General features: G+C 34.2%; 1 protein-coding gene across 2 annotated transcripts; it reads right to left on the bottom strand.

The window, feature by feature from the left end:
* Positions 1 to 1,811: 1,811 nt before the first annotated feature.
* glo (glorund) lies at positions 1,812 to 8,732 on the bottom strand. Of its 2 annotated transcripts, none has more exons than XM_067759048.1 (7): positions 8,594 to 8,732; positions 7,473 to 7,894; positions 7,280 to 7,411; positions 5,527 to 5,671; positions 3,404 to 3,543; positions 2,839 to 3,344; positions 1,812 to 2,766 (listed from the first exon to the last, which is right to left on the bottom strand). In XM_067759048.1, exons 2-7 carry the CDS (start codon positions 7,876 to 7,878, stop codon positions 2,539 to 2,541), a joined length of 1,557 nt encoding a protein of 518 aa, XP_067615149.1. In that variant the 5' UTR covers positions 7,879 to 7,894; positions 8,594 to 8,732; the 3' UTR covers positions 1,812 to 2,538. The 2 variants fall into 2 exon arrangements, with proteins under 2 accessions (XP_067615149.1, XP_067615150.1); XM_067759049.1 differs by having other exon boundaries at positions 7,473 to 7,908; positions 8,594 to 8,717.
* Positions 8,733 to 14,781: the final 6,049 nt, after the last annotated feature.

Genomic DNA, 14,781 nt, shown 5'->3' with positions numbered 1-14,781 from the left:
TCCGACTCGCCATTAACTCTATGAAATAACTTTAAATCATCTGCATATAGAAGGAAAGAGGGCGAAAATAAACAGGAACCAATATCATTTATAAAAAGCACAAACAACAAAGGCCCGAGAATGCTACCCTGAGGAACTCCAGACGTTGCATAAAAAGGTGGGGACTTGCAGCCCTCGATTTCAACACATAGAGACCGGTTCGATAGATACGATTTTAACCAAGAGAAGAATACAGAGTGAAATCCAATATACTCAAGTTTAGATAGTAAGATTTGATTGAAACTTTATCAAAAGCCTTTGAGAAGTCGGTATATATGGTATCAACCTGGCAGCCATCCTTAAATGCAGAGATACAGAAATCAGAAAACGACCCTAGATTAGTGACAGTAGAGCGACCAGCAACAAACCCATGTTGACGCGGGTCAATCACCCTTTTAATGATAAAAGACAACTTCTCCTTTATGATTTTTTCGAAAAGCTTTGAGCATACTGTGAGTTTGGCAATCGGCCTATAGTTAGAGATGTCATTTTTATTACCAGATTTAAAAATAGGACAAATTGAGCTCCTTTTCCATCTATCGATAAAAGTTCCAGAGGACAGAGATAAATTGAAGATATGGCAAATGGGAGTACAGAGAGTTAAACTACAGTGCTTCAGTACAAAGGCGCAAAGGCCATCAGTGTCACAACTTAGCGAGGGTTTAAGGGAAAGCATAGCATTGCGAGCATCATCCTCTGAGAAAATGAGGGAGCCAAAATCAATCTGATCACAAAGTCCCGAGCGCGAATGAGAGCCAGCCAAACCTGCATCGGCATCATCAAAGTTAGATTTAAAGAATTCCGCAAAAAGCTCAACTGTTTCAGTTAGCGACTGGGAGCTTACCCCATTAAAGGTCATACAGATCGGAATATTCGTTGAACCACGTTTGGAGCGGATAAAGTTCCAAAAGGCTATTGGATTTTCTTTAAGCTCATCTTCGAGCCTACGCATGTAACGATTATAAAGAAGTTTATCGAGAACATTAAACTGCCACACACTATTAATGTACTGTTCCCTAAGAGAAATGTTTTCCCTATTTACCTTATATAATTTATTGAATTTGTTACGCTTGTTTTTCAACCTCTTAAGCGTTATGTTATACCAATGTAATTTATGCAACCTAGGCCTAAAACGAGGCACTGTACTATGAAATATCTCAGACAACTTCGATAAGAAAAGGTCATAACACATGCTCTTGTAATCGTATGTAATATTTTTTCCGCTTTTCTTCAGCAAGTGCCCCAAATACCCCCAAACGGGTATGGTTCAAGTCTGTGTTGTGCAATTTATAACTTCTCCAGTCCAATGGTCGACCCCACCTACCCGTGGCGAATCGTTTTCTTTAGCAGCCGAGGCTCTGGCAAACACAAGTTCACAATGTAAGTGGGGGCGGAATGGCCTAGAAGATTCTATTTGTTTATACTAAATGGTTCTCGAGATAGACGGGCTTGTGCCTTAATGGTGATTGTTACCTGAACCTACCGAATCTATATTCGGCAAAGGATCATCAACATCGATAACACTCCCCAAAACTTTCAGGGAGTGCTTTTAGCGCTGCAACAACAAAAACAACAGTGTCCCAAATAAATCAAAATACAAACAATATATTATTCTCGTCTTCCAAAGAGTTAAAATGAATTTTATTTTAACAGCAGTAAAATAGGGTTTACATATCTTTTATCAATAAAATCAAACGAGCTTTTATTCGCTTTGTGAGTGTGCTTACGTTTTCTTTAAATAAGCGTATATGAGGATATATTTAGTTATACAATTTTTCATACGAACACGTATATATTAACCCACTTATTTATCAAAAAACAAATACAAGATTTATAAAACATTTTAAAACGAAATTTCCTAATAAACTTTCAATTGGCAGGGCTTTATAAACCTGTTTTATTTTTTATGAATAAGGTGGTCAGTATACATTTTTTGTCACAACTTTCGAGACACAAATTACTAGTAAATAAATTGATTTGCTTGCTGTTATTCTCAAGTAAATTTATTTTTTTGTTTCGTTAAATATGACTTTTTTAGGACGCCAGTTGTACTTATTTGAGAATTTATTTTAAGTTAAAACTATTAATGTTGATCAACTTAATATAAAATAATCCAAGACGTAAAAAAATATATGTTATACGCTCATAAGTCTTAAGTGTGAAATGTATGATGCAGCAATGTCAGATATAATTTTATTTTGCTTTCCAAGTCAGAAACTATTTTATATGTGATATGAAAGTTTTGGTTTACTACGTATGAGTATTGACTTATAGAATTAAAAAGAATAATGTTGCATAATGAAAAGATGATATAGATGGATCGTTGGTTATTATCTTTTGTTACTACATTGGACACAGAGAAATTAAGGCATAATTAAAATTAAATATTTGTATTTTATTTTTTATAATTATATTTATTGAATGCATCATTTTTCTCTCACTTGCTGAATGCTATTCTACATTTCAATAAATGTAAAGAAGTCAATGCTCGCTATCTATTTAGATTCGACGGGAATAATTATTGTTGCCGCCACCACCACCGCCACCGACTTTGGTTTTACCATCAAAGAATAGTTCAATATAGCGTGAACCAATTTGTTCTCGATGGCGCTTCATAGCCAATTGTGTATCTTCATAATTATCAAAGTAGACATCGGCGGTGCCACTGTGTAAACCCTTATTGTTGTAGTTAACACATACATTTACTGGGCGTATTGGATGGAAAAACTGAGAAAAAAAGATTAAGTTATTTCAATGCACCATAATCAAATATAATAGTTATTGTTATTGTATGCACACCTTGTATATATCGCTTTCGAATGACGAATATGGGAGGCCACGCATATGTACGGTGAAATATTCATTGTCATTGCGGCCACCACCGATGGGCCCAAAATTACCACCGCTACCACTGCCCATATTACCACCGCCGCCACCGTTGTTACCGAAGTTGCCAAAATTGCCGAAATTTCCAAAGTTGCCGCCGCCATTGTTTGGGCCATTATTACCGCCACCACGATCATTGCCGAAATTGCCACCATTACTAAAGCTTCGGTTATTACCAAAATTACCGAAATCACCAAAATCATTGCCAAAATTGCCACCCCTGTTGCTGAAACTATCATCATCGTTGCCGAAGTTACCATTGTTGCCAAAACCACTACCACCACCGCCGAAACCGCCACCATTGCCATTCGGTCCAAAGTTGTTGCCAAAGTTACCCGAATTCGTGAAATTGGGTAAATTGTTAAAACCAAGCGAGTTATTGGCGCCCATGCCGAACGGACCGTTATTACCACCCCAGTCTGTGTGCAGAAAGTGATCACAATCAAAATTAGATATCGACAAGAACTGAGCTTCTTACCACCACCGCGCATTCCACCACCATAATCATTGCCGCGATTACCGCCACGATCTTTCAAATCATATGGACCAGCACGTCCATTACCCCGACCAGTGGAACGCCTCAGCTCAGCAAGTGAGCTACGGAAAATCTCAATGTACCTAACGTGGAAGAATTAGCGTATAAAACAAGTGATAAAGATAACAACTTGAAGTAGTTAAGAAACGACACGATTATTTATTTCAAATTTATTTATTTATTAATATCCGGTTTTCTTAATTTTTTTTTATTAATGGCAAATGTTTTTTTTTTTTCACTTTTAAAAATTTCAGTTATTTCCACTATGTTACGAATATATAAGTTGTTTTTATTAATTAAGTTTAAAACGTGTAAACATCAACTTGACTATATTTTGTGGCTCGTTTTTGTGTGCGTGCGTATCTATGTGGTTTAGTACCCAACCAAGACCCCACCCACAACCGTAGCCCAAACTTGTTAAGATATTTAGATGATTTAGTAAAACTTGAAAGGACGTGATTAGATATTATTTGCTGCGTTGAATCTAAATTTAGTTGTTGATGTATATGCGACACTGTAACTAGCGTTAAAAAATAGTTTGCAGAGTAAGACGGAAAATTTCAAATTAGTCAAAAAAAAAAAGTAATTTTGAATGTGTAAAATTGCAAGAAAGGACCTTAGTATGTAACTCGATTCGAAAGCTGTCAACCACCTATAGATTTATAATTAAATTTTTTTTTTATTTAAATTTTAATTTTTAAGTCCCAAATAGGTAAACAACAGCATAGGAGATCCGAAATTCACAGTTCAAATTTTTTCGGAAATTGTGCTTTTTAATTTACAATTTTAAATTTAAATTAATAACACAAATATTTTGAGAATTTTGCAAAATTTGTAATCAAATGAAGATTTTGAATATTTAAGAAAAAATATACAAATTTGATATAATTAAAAATAAATTGAAGCTAAAAAATTTGGAAAAAAATTAAACAAAGTATTTAAAATTTAAAAACTAAAAATAAATAAAAGTCAAATCTAAAAGCATATAAGTAGGTAAAAAATGCTCAAGCTTCGAAATATCAAAAAAAAAGCACAACTTGTTTGATCTCATTTTTTTTTTTTTTTGATATCTGTAAAATTTACTTTAAAAAATGTTTAGGTTATATAAATAAACAAAATATAAAAAAAATCAAATTTGTTTAAATACAAATAAAATAAGAAAATTAAATCAGATTTTTTTTGCTCAAAAAATGCTTAAGCATCGAAATATCAAAAAAATTAAAATTTTTCTATTCGTTTATGTTGGTTGTTGTAAATATTTCTTTTGATATCTGTAGACTTCAAAAATTATTAGTTAATATGTATACAAAAAAAATAGAACATATATAAAATAAATATATATTTTTTTTAAATTTAACATAAAAATAAATATTTTTTTAAATACAAAAAAAATTAAATAAATAAAAATAATACTTTCGGTCTCGTTTTTAACTTCAACGAAAATTGTTTTTTTCTAATTTCATGTTGTTTTTTTTTTTTTTTTGACTGTAACTTAAAAGGATTTAAAAAATGTTTAGGTTACTGATATATAAATAAAAAAATAAATAATATAAAAAACCAATAAACCTTCGAGATATCAAAGAAAAATGTAATTGGTTGATCTCGTTTTTGAGTTCAACAAACAAATTTTTTTTTTTTTTTTTGTGATATATGTAAAATTAGATTTTCAAAAATATTTGTTATATATAATTAAAATAAAAAAATTTAATAAAATATTTAAGAAATAAAAATAGGAATGTTCAACCCAAACACACTTAGAAAAGAAAAACTGTATAAAAAGCGTAAAATTGCGTTTTGTTCGAGAAAATTAACTTAACATTGTGTCCACAATGAAGGAAAACATTTTTCAAACGCTTTATTACAGTGCCTAGTTTCTTTTTTAAATAAAAAATTCTTTTATGCTGAATTTTTCCCGTTTTTTTTTTCGTTGAAATCCTATAAGCAAAAATATAGAATGTGTTCTTTATATTTTTTTTTATGAAATATAATAAAGAAATGTGTAATATTTTTTTTTTTTTTGTATATTATTTAAAGAGACAATATAGAAATTAATTATAACAACCCACCTGTGCCCAATCTTTTCCCGATTACGTCCCAAGGCTTGTTCAGTGTCTTCCTCGCTTTCGAACTGAACGAAAGCTTCCCCAGTAGCACGACCCCTTTTGTCCATAACAAAAAGTAATCCCTCCCGATCCGGTTTGATTTCCAACCCTGCCCATGACAATAACAACCAAATATTAAGAATTCTTAAAGGTCGATTCAATGTACATTTTTGTACCTTGAATTTTTCTTTTGCTAATAGAAACTTTATAAAAATTGTTTATGAAAACTGCAGATATTTTAAAGCAGTTTCTAAATTGTTGCTGTTTTGTAAGAAAATGCTATTTAGAAAGAGTAGAGTAGTGGAGGCATCTTTTTTTTTTTTTTGTACTAGCTGTGGTGGAGGGAATGTTTGTTCCAACATTTTTGATACGATCCTTAATAACGAAAACTTCTAAAGAAACGATAGGCCCTTATTATGAGTTACATTCGATGTTCGATCTTTGCTGCTTATCGAACATCAAAAACAAATGTCGACACGGTATTGAGCTCTGCGGCGCTATCGGAATTTTTTGTGGCGCATAGAACTTTATTTTCGACGGTGTGAAAAATTTAACGTAAGTTTGCCTTTTTCGAAATAGTGTAAAAATAGTAAATGAAAATTCGTTCGGTCAGCTTTTTCGAACTAAGTCAAAGACCAAACTTATCTCATAGTAAAGGCCATGTTAAAGGGAACTGTCATAGAACTGATATTTGAATTAAAACCAATATAGGATATGGATTTTATTAAAACTTTTAAATCCAATAACTGAAAGATTGAGTTACCTTTCCAATACCAACGGTATAACATAATAACATTTCTCTTTTTAGAATCATATAAAAATACAAATATGATGGGTATTTAGACGAGACAGCCCATTTTGATTTTAATTGTACTACGCCAATCTAACTTCTGTGAAAAATGTATACAATATATTTATAAGATAAATAAGATAAGATAATAAGCAAATATGTGTAGATTAAAGGTGACAAGACAAACATTTTCGAGCCAAATTTTAAATGAAAGTAGTTACTGCTGTGGCAATACCGAAAATTTTGGCGCCAAAAGTATTTGCTTTACTAAATACTAAAAAGGCTCCCCTAACAACTCTCATAACGTAAACGGTTCCCTCTAGAATTATTTTTTTATCGCTAATTAGAAGAAAAACGAACTGTACGAATGCACCATGCCTTATGAAAATTATTATAATCACAAAACTCACTAATTATGATTCAGTAACTGTCCTGTTTTTTTGTTATTATTGAATAAAACCTTGTCCTATTTGTTTCCTAATATTTGCAACTAGAAACCCACGGGATGAACTGAAAATCAGTTGTAGTAATCGGGTTTTCAATATTATATGAACAGCTATTTCCCTAAGAATTATTTAAATTAAAACATTCCTTTTTCCTATCATAATTGTTTAAATATATAGATTATCTTCAACTTAATTTTAAAACAGGCAGTCTTTTTCGGTCACTCAATGCATGATAGTTGAATAGAAATCAAAGAACATAGCTAAAATGTTGGTTGAGATTTCAAATACAAAAAACAAATCATTGAATTTATCCCAACAAGTAAAATTTCCAAATCATTTACATTCAATAGTTGACAAAAGGAAGGCAATGTGCATCCAATAAATCCCTCCAGCTATAACCTACTCCAACTGGTTAAGAAAAAATATGACTCAATTCTTACCAACAAAAAAATATTAATAAAACACAAAAAATTTTGCTTACCACTAAAGAATTCCTCAACTTGTTGTTCCGTTACTGAATAAGGCAAACCACGCAATTTGACAACATACGAACCGCCATGACTACCGGTTTTACGCATTGCTTCCCTGGCTTCCTTTGGTGTTGCAACAAAAACTGCGTGAAAAATAATTAAACATCAATATACCAACACATTTTTTTATCATTCAGTCTTCACCTTCAATATACCGATGTCCCATACTGCATTTGTTCAATTTTTCTGCTTCAACTACATCCTCTTGTCCTTGAAGTTCAACATATGCTTCACCTGTATTTTTGCCATCCCAACGGCTTGTTACTAAATGTATTCCTTTTGATCCATTAACAACATTGACATTTTTTAAAAAATCTAAAATTTCCTGATGTGTTGCTGACCAAGGTAAACCACGTAAACGTATATATCTTGGACCACCAGGCATTAAGCCGCCACCACCAGATTGGTTTTGACTTTGGTCATTGCCACCGCCATTTTCGCCACCTTGGCTATCATAGTCTCCTTGTTGATCATTGTCATATCCTTGGCTATTATCATCGCCATAGTCCTGAACCAAATTTTGGTTATTAGCTTGTGCGTCAGTGGCCATTTTTTCGTCAAATGAACTGCAAATATATTTCTTTTATTTAAATATTGAGAATATCATTAGAACCCATAAAAGCTTCAATATATGAGTTACAATACAGCATCGAATTTTATCGAAGAATGAAGATTTTTTAAAAGAGGTTTATGAAGTGAACATATGTGAAGTAGGCGGGGGTATGTAAGCTACTTTCCCCACGGTTTGGAGAAAAGCCACCGGTGCTGAGGTGTGCGCTATTATAAAAATCTATGCGGTTTGATCTAGCTTCCTTCAATTGTATAAACCTTAAATTATGACTTATGGGCTAAATTATTTGTATGTATATCATCTACCACTTTGCATGAGGCGCCCCACGAAAATCGATAATCTTTGGTAATATGCGACTTTACACACAGCAGAACGCCGACATCGACGCGAAACGATGACGTGAAGGAAAAAATTAAGTATACCACGTATTTAATTTAAAAAATCAATTTCCCCGTTGAAATGTTGCTTTAATTGTTAAAACACTACTTGTAATAATAATTATATATAAAATATCTATAAATTATAAAAAATCTTTACTTCCAGCTGCAATGCCATTGAGCCGACAAACGCCCGCCATCTTGAATTGGCCATTTGTTCAGCGTGCAGCCGCTGAAATTTGCAAATTTTTCAAATGCATTTTCTTGCAAAAGTTCGATAAATTACGTATTAAATTTCGTCATGAAACTATACTTACCCTTTATTGGATACTTTATGCTCAGTTCTATTACAATTAAAAAGGTATTATTGGATTTATATACGTTGGAAAAATTCACCTTCAAAACACGAGACGCTCAAGAAAATGTATCAATGCGAATGAGGATCTGCCAAAAGAAAAGTGCAAACACAATAATCGAAAAGATATCGAGTCTCGATAGATGTTGAGGAAGGCGTTTTTACATAAAGGCCTCCTTCGATTTACAACGAGATTAACTTAATTTTGTGTGGCTTAGTGCAGTCGGGGGATTCGTAACACATGTATTTGTTGTCGGCTACACGTTGATGAAAATCAAAAATTTTTAATTTTTTCATTTGACGCTTGTTTATTTGATAGTCGCGGGGTGTGATTGACAAAACAGCAGTGTTGTATTTAGTTTGTGTCGTCATTCCAAATGAACAAGTGCGCGGAAGAACAGCAGTTCATATGAACATGACATTTTTAATTCGTTTAAAAGATGTACATGTGTAATACTGTTTTCACACAGACGGCTTATTGAATAATAAAGACAGTTTTCTACATTAAGACGCTTATTGAGCTCAATCTTCCCTACAAAATTCGAATCTATAATTATATCATTCGTAGCTAATCGAATGCCTAATGAAGTCAAAAGCACAATGCAAATCTGTAGGCAGCGTTCCGCTTCTTAGTTTTTGATATGTTCAGTGCTTAAAAATGTCATTTGTCAAAGTAAATGTCATTGTCTGCATGGCGGAACGATACCAGGGGGCCTATTCGCTAACTGTGAATTTCAAAGTGTACACAAGAAATTGTGTAAACTTTGAAATTCTGATTCTGTAGAGCAAAACTGTGAACAAAAAAACTCACTGATAAAAACTTCGTGAGTTTTTTTGGCAGCCAGTGTACACTATTCTGACATTTAAAACTCATACGCACTGTTGCAGAATGACTTTTTTGTTTTCATGATGAATATTTTCTCACTGACATAAGACTTCTACATTCAGCGCTCATTCAGCAAAACAATGTACACAATAATTTACAGAATCGCATGAAAATTTAGAGTGTAAGTTGTGTGTGCAAATGAGTTTTCAATGAGTGTACATTTTTCAGTTTTTCACAGTTACGGAATTAACCCCCAGGTGGCTGCATCGAACAGCTGATTATAACCTTTTTTTTATTTGATTTGATACATCAACTTCCGGCGCAGTACGATTTTGACATTTGTCCATCGAATTTACAAAAAAAAAGTACATGGAATTCTTATTTATGTATGTAGGTATGTCACCATGCTGCCACCTTGTATCGTTCCGCCATGATTGTCTGTCATATAGCATTGTCATTTTATTCGCTTGACATTTGATCCTTCATACTAATCGAGCAGTCACTTCTGTGTGAAAGCAAAAAATTTACGATCATTAAGTTTCTGTGTGAAAACAGTATAAACCAATTGCGTTTTGCGTACAAGCTTTTAATCCACAATTTCTTTTTATCTCTCTTTTTCCTTTTCTTTTTATTTAATAAAACTACTGTAGTTGCAAGTAAAAAAAATCGTCATCCGATGACGGCATATTCACGTCCGAACGCTACGGTTTCTCAATGCAAACGTTGATTGATGGTTGATGGCATTGTGGATGATAAATTCTTTTCACTTGGAGCTACAGAACTTTTATTAAACAAGTAAGGAAGGCTAAGTTCGGGTGTAATCGAACATTACATACTCAGTTGAGAGCTGTGGAGACAAAGTAAGGGAAATCACCATGTTGTAAAAGGAACCTAGGGTAACCCTGGAATGTGTTTGTATGACATGTGTATCAAATGGAAGGTATTAAAGAGTATTTTAAGAGGAAGTGGGCCATAGATCTATAGATGGACGCCATTTAGGGATATCGCCATAAACGTGGACCAGGCCTGCCTCGAGAATTTGTTTGTACGATATGGGTATCAAATGAAATGTGTTAATGATAATTTTAAAAGGGAGTAGGCCTAAGTTCTATAGGTGGACGTCTTTTCGAGATATCGCCATAAAGATGGACCAGGGGTGACTCTAGAATTTATTTTGTACCATATGGGTATCAAATAAAAGGTATTAATGAGTATTTTAAAAGAGCGTGGGCCTAAGTTCTATAGATGTACGCCTTTTCGAGATATCGCCATAAAGATGGACCAGGGGTGACTCTAGAATTTGTTTGTACGATATGAGTATCAAATGAAAGGTGTTAATGAGTATTTTAAGAGGGCGTGGGCCTTAGTTCTATATGTGGACGACTTTTCGAGTTATCGCCATAAACGTGGACCAGGGGTGACTATAGAATTTGTTTGTACTATATGGGTATCAAATTAAAGGTGTTAATGAGTATTTTAAAAGGGAGTGGGCCTAAGTTCTATAGGTGGACGCATTTCCGAATATCGTTATAAAAGTGGACCTGGGTTGACTCTAGAATGCGTTTGTACAATATGGGTGTCAAACGAAAAGTGTAATAAGTGTTTTAAAAGTGAGTGGGCCTTTGTTCTATGGGAGGACGCCTTTTCGTGATATCGCCATAAACGTGGACCAGGGGTGACTCTAGAATGCGTTTGTACAATATGGGTATCAAATGAAAAGTGCTAATGAGTATTTTAAAAGGGAGTGGGCCTAAGTTCTATAGGTGGACGCATTTCGGAATATCGTTATAAAAGTGGACCTGGGTTGACTCTAGAATGCGTTTGTACAATATGGGTGTCAAACGAAAAGTGTAATAAGTGTTTTAAAAGGGAGTGGGCCTTTGTTGTATGGGTGGACGCCTTTTCGGGATATCGCCATAAAGATGGACCAGGGGTGACTCTAGAATTTATTTTGTACGATATGGGTATCAAATAAAAGGTATTAATGAGTATTTTAAAAGAGCGTGGGCCTAAGTTCTATAGATGTACGCCTTTTCGAGATATCGCCATAAAGATGGACCAGGGGTGACTCTAGAATTTATTTTGTACGATATGGGTATCAAATAAAAGGTATTAATGAGTATTTTAAAAGAGCGTGGGCCTAAGTTCTATAGATGTACGCCTTTTCGAGATATCGCCATAAAGATGGACCAGGGGTGACTCTAGAATTTGTTTGTACGATATGAGTATCAAATGAAAGGTGTTAATGAGTATTTTAAAAGGGCGTGGGTCTTAGTTCTATAGGTGGACGCCTTTTCGAGATATCTCCATAAAGGTAGACCAGGGGGACTTTAGAATTCGTTTGTACGATATGGGTATCAAATGAAAGGTGTTAATGAGTATTTTAAAAGGGAATGGGCCTTAGATCTATAGGTGGATGCCCTTTCGAGATATCGCCATAAAGGTGGGCCAGGGGTGACTCTAGAATTTTTGTGTACGATATGGGTATCAAATGAAAGGTGTTAAAGAGTATTTTAAAAATGTGTGTGCCTTAGTTCTATAGGTAGACGCCTTTTCGAGATATCGCCCTAAATGTGGACCAGGGGTGACTCTAGAATTTGTTTGTACGATATGGGTATCAAATGAAAGGTGTTAATGAGTATTTTAAAAGGGCGTAGGCCTTAGTTCCATAGGTGGATGCCTTTTCGAGATATCGCCATAAAGGTGGGCCAGGGGTGACTCTAGAATGTTTTTGCACGATATGGGTATCAAATGAAAAGTGTTAATGAGTATTTTAAAAAGGCGTGGGCCTTAGTTCTATAGGTGGACGCCTTTTCGAGATATCGACATGAAGCTGGACCAGGGGTGACTCTAGAATTTGTTTGTACGATATGGGTATCAAATGAAAGGTGTTAATGAGTATTTTAAAAAGGAGTGGGCCTTAGTTCTATATGTGGATGCCTTTTCGAGATATCGCCATAAACGTGGACCAGGGGTGACTCTAGAATGTGTTTGTACGATATGGGTATCAAATTGAAGGTATTTATGAGGGTTTTAAAAGGGAGTGGCCCTTAGTTGTATATGTGAAGGCGTTTTCGAGATATCTACCAAAATGTGGACCAGGGTGATCCAGAACATCATCTGTCGGGTACCGCTAATTTATTTATATATGTAATACCACGTACAGTATTCCTTCCAAGATCCCAAGGGCTTTTGATTTCGCCTTGCAAAACTTTTTCATTTTCTTCTACTTAATATGGTAGGTGTCACACCCATTTTACCAAGTTTTTTTCTAAAGTTATATTTTGCGTCAATAGACCAATAAAATTACCATGTTTCATTCCTTTTTTTGTATTTGGTATATAACTATGGCATTTTTTTCATTTTTCGTAATTTTCGATATCGAAAAAGTGGGCGTGGTCATAGTCGGATTTCGGCCATTTTTTACACCAATACAAAGTGAGTTCAGATAAGTACTTGAACTGAGTTTAGTAAAGATATATCGATTTTTGCTCAAGTTATCGTGTTAACGGCCGAGCGGAAGGACAGACGATCGACTGTGTATAAAAACTGGGCGTGGCTTCAACCGATTTCGCCCTTTTTCACAGAAAACAGTTATCGTCCTAGGAGCTAAGCCTCTACCAAATTTCACAAGGATTGGTTAATTTTTGTTCGACTTATGGCATTAAAAGCATCCTAGACAAATTAAATGAAAATGGGCGGAGCCACGCCCATTTTGAAATTTTCTTTTATTTTTGTATTTTGTTGCACAAAATTATTACTGGAGTTGAATGTTGGCATAATTTACTTATATGCTGTAAAGATATTAACTTTTCTTTTAAAATTTGAATTAAAAAAAATTTTTTTTTAAAAAGTGGGCGTGGTCGTTCTTCGATTTTGCTAATTTTTATTAAGCAGACATAAAGTAATAAGAGTAACGTTCCTGCCAAATTTCATCATGATATCTTCAACGACTGCCAAATTACAGCTTGCAAAACTTCTAAATTACCTTCATTTAAAAGTGGGCGGTGCCACACCCATTGTCCAAAATTTTACTAGTTTTCTATTCTGCGTCATAAGCTCAACTCACCTACCAAGTTTCATCGCTTAATGCGTATGTGGTAATGAATTATCGCACTTTTTCGATTTTTCGAAATTTTCGATATCGAAAAAGTGTAGCGATCTGAGATGAGTGCCCAGGAACCTACATACCAAATTTCATCAAGAAACCTCAAAATTTACTCAAGTTATCGTGTTAACGGACAGACGGACGGACGGACGGACGGACATGGCTTAATCGAATTTTTTTTCGATACTGATGATTTTGATATATGGAAGTCTATATCTATCTCGATTCCTTTATACCTGTACAACCAACCGTTATGCAATCAAAGTTAATATACTCTGTGAGCTCTGCTCAACTGAGTATAATAATAGAAAAATTAATAAACATTTTATTAAATCATAATAAAAGCTTTACATCCCATAAAGCTGGTAAACATTGATAATTTTCAATAAATTTTAATATGAATTGCTGTTCTTCCGCGCACTTGTTCATTTTGAATGACGACACAAACTAAATGCAACACTGCTGTTTTGTCAATCACACCCCACGACTATCAAACAAGCAAGCGTCAAATGCAAAAATCGAAAATGTTTGATTTTCATCAACGTGTAGCCTACAACAAATACGTGTGTCACGAAGCCTCCCGGCTGCACTAACACATACAAAATTCAGTCAATCTCGTTGGAAATCGCAGGAGGCCTTAACATGACACTTAAGAGCAAGTATTGTGACGAATATTAGCATCACTAAGCTGATACTAAATAAATAATCACGCAACAATAAAAATACATGAAGCAGCCACTCGTATATACATGAACACATCAATCATCATTTACACACACATATATAAAAGGCAACGAAGAGATATGTCACTCACAGATGTAGTCATCAACCGAAGTTGTTACTCACACATACACACGCATATATGTAGCTCTATTACCAAGTAGGAGATACAGCAGTTATAGAAGGCGAAACGTCTAGACTTTAGTAGAAATATGCGAATGGAGCAACGGAGAGTATAAAATCAACAAAAGTTGAGTAACCAGCCAGTCATTTTGATTTAAACACGCTGTTGGGAACTACGTGATATTGTATTATAATTGTACTACTCCCAAGTAGAGTAAATAAAGGCCATATTGCAACACTGAATATTGGAGTGATTTATTCAACAGAAGGTTTGGAATAAGCGGAGTTTCGCTAAATTCGTTACAGTATCTTTATAAAAGGCAGCGTTGCCAAACTAAAGATAAGAAATTAAGACATTATCTGGCTCACAGAT

The sequence above is a fragment of the Eurosta solidaginis genome, chromosome 1 (genome assembly GCF_040869045.1).
Source record: "Eurosta solidaginis isolate ZX-2024a chromosome 1, ASM4086904v1, whole genome shotgun sequence".
Lineage (NCBI taxonomy): Eukaryota > Metazoa > Arthropoda > Insecta > Diptera > Tephritidae > Eurosta > Eurosta solidaginis.
The sequence above is the reverse complement of the archived record's forward strand: the minus strand, read 5'-3'. Positions and strand labels throughout refer to the sequence as shown.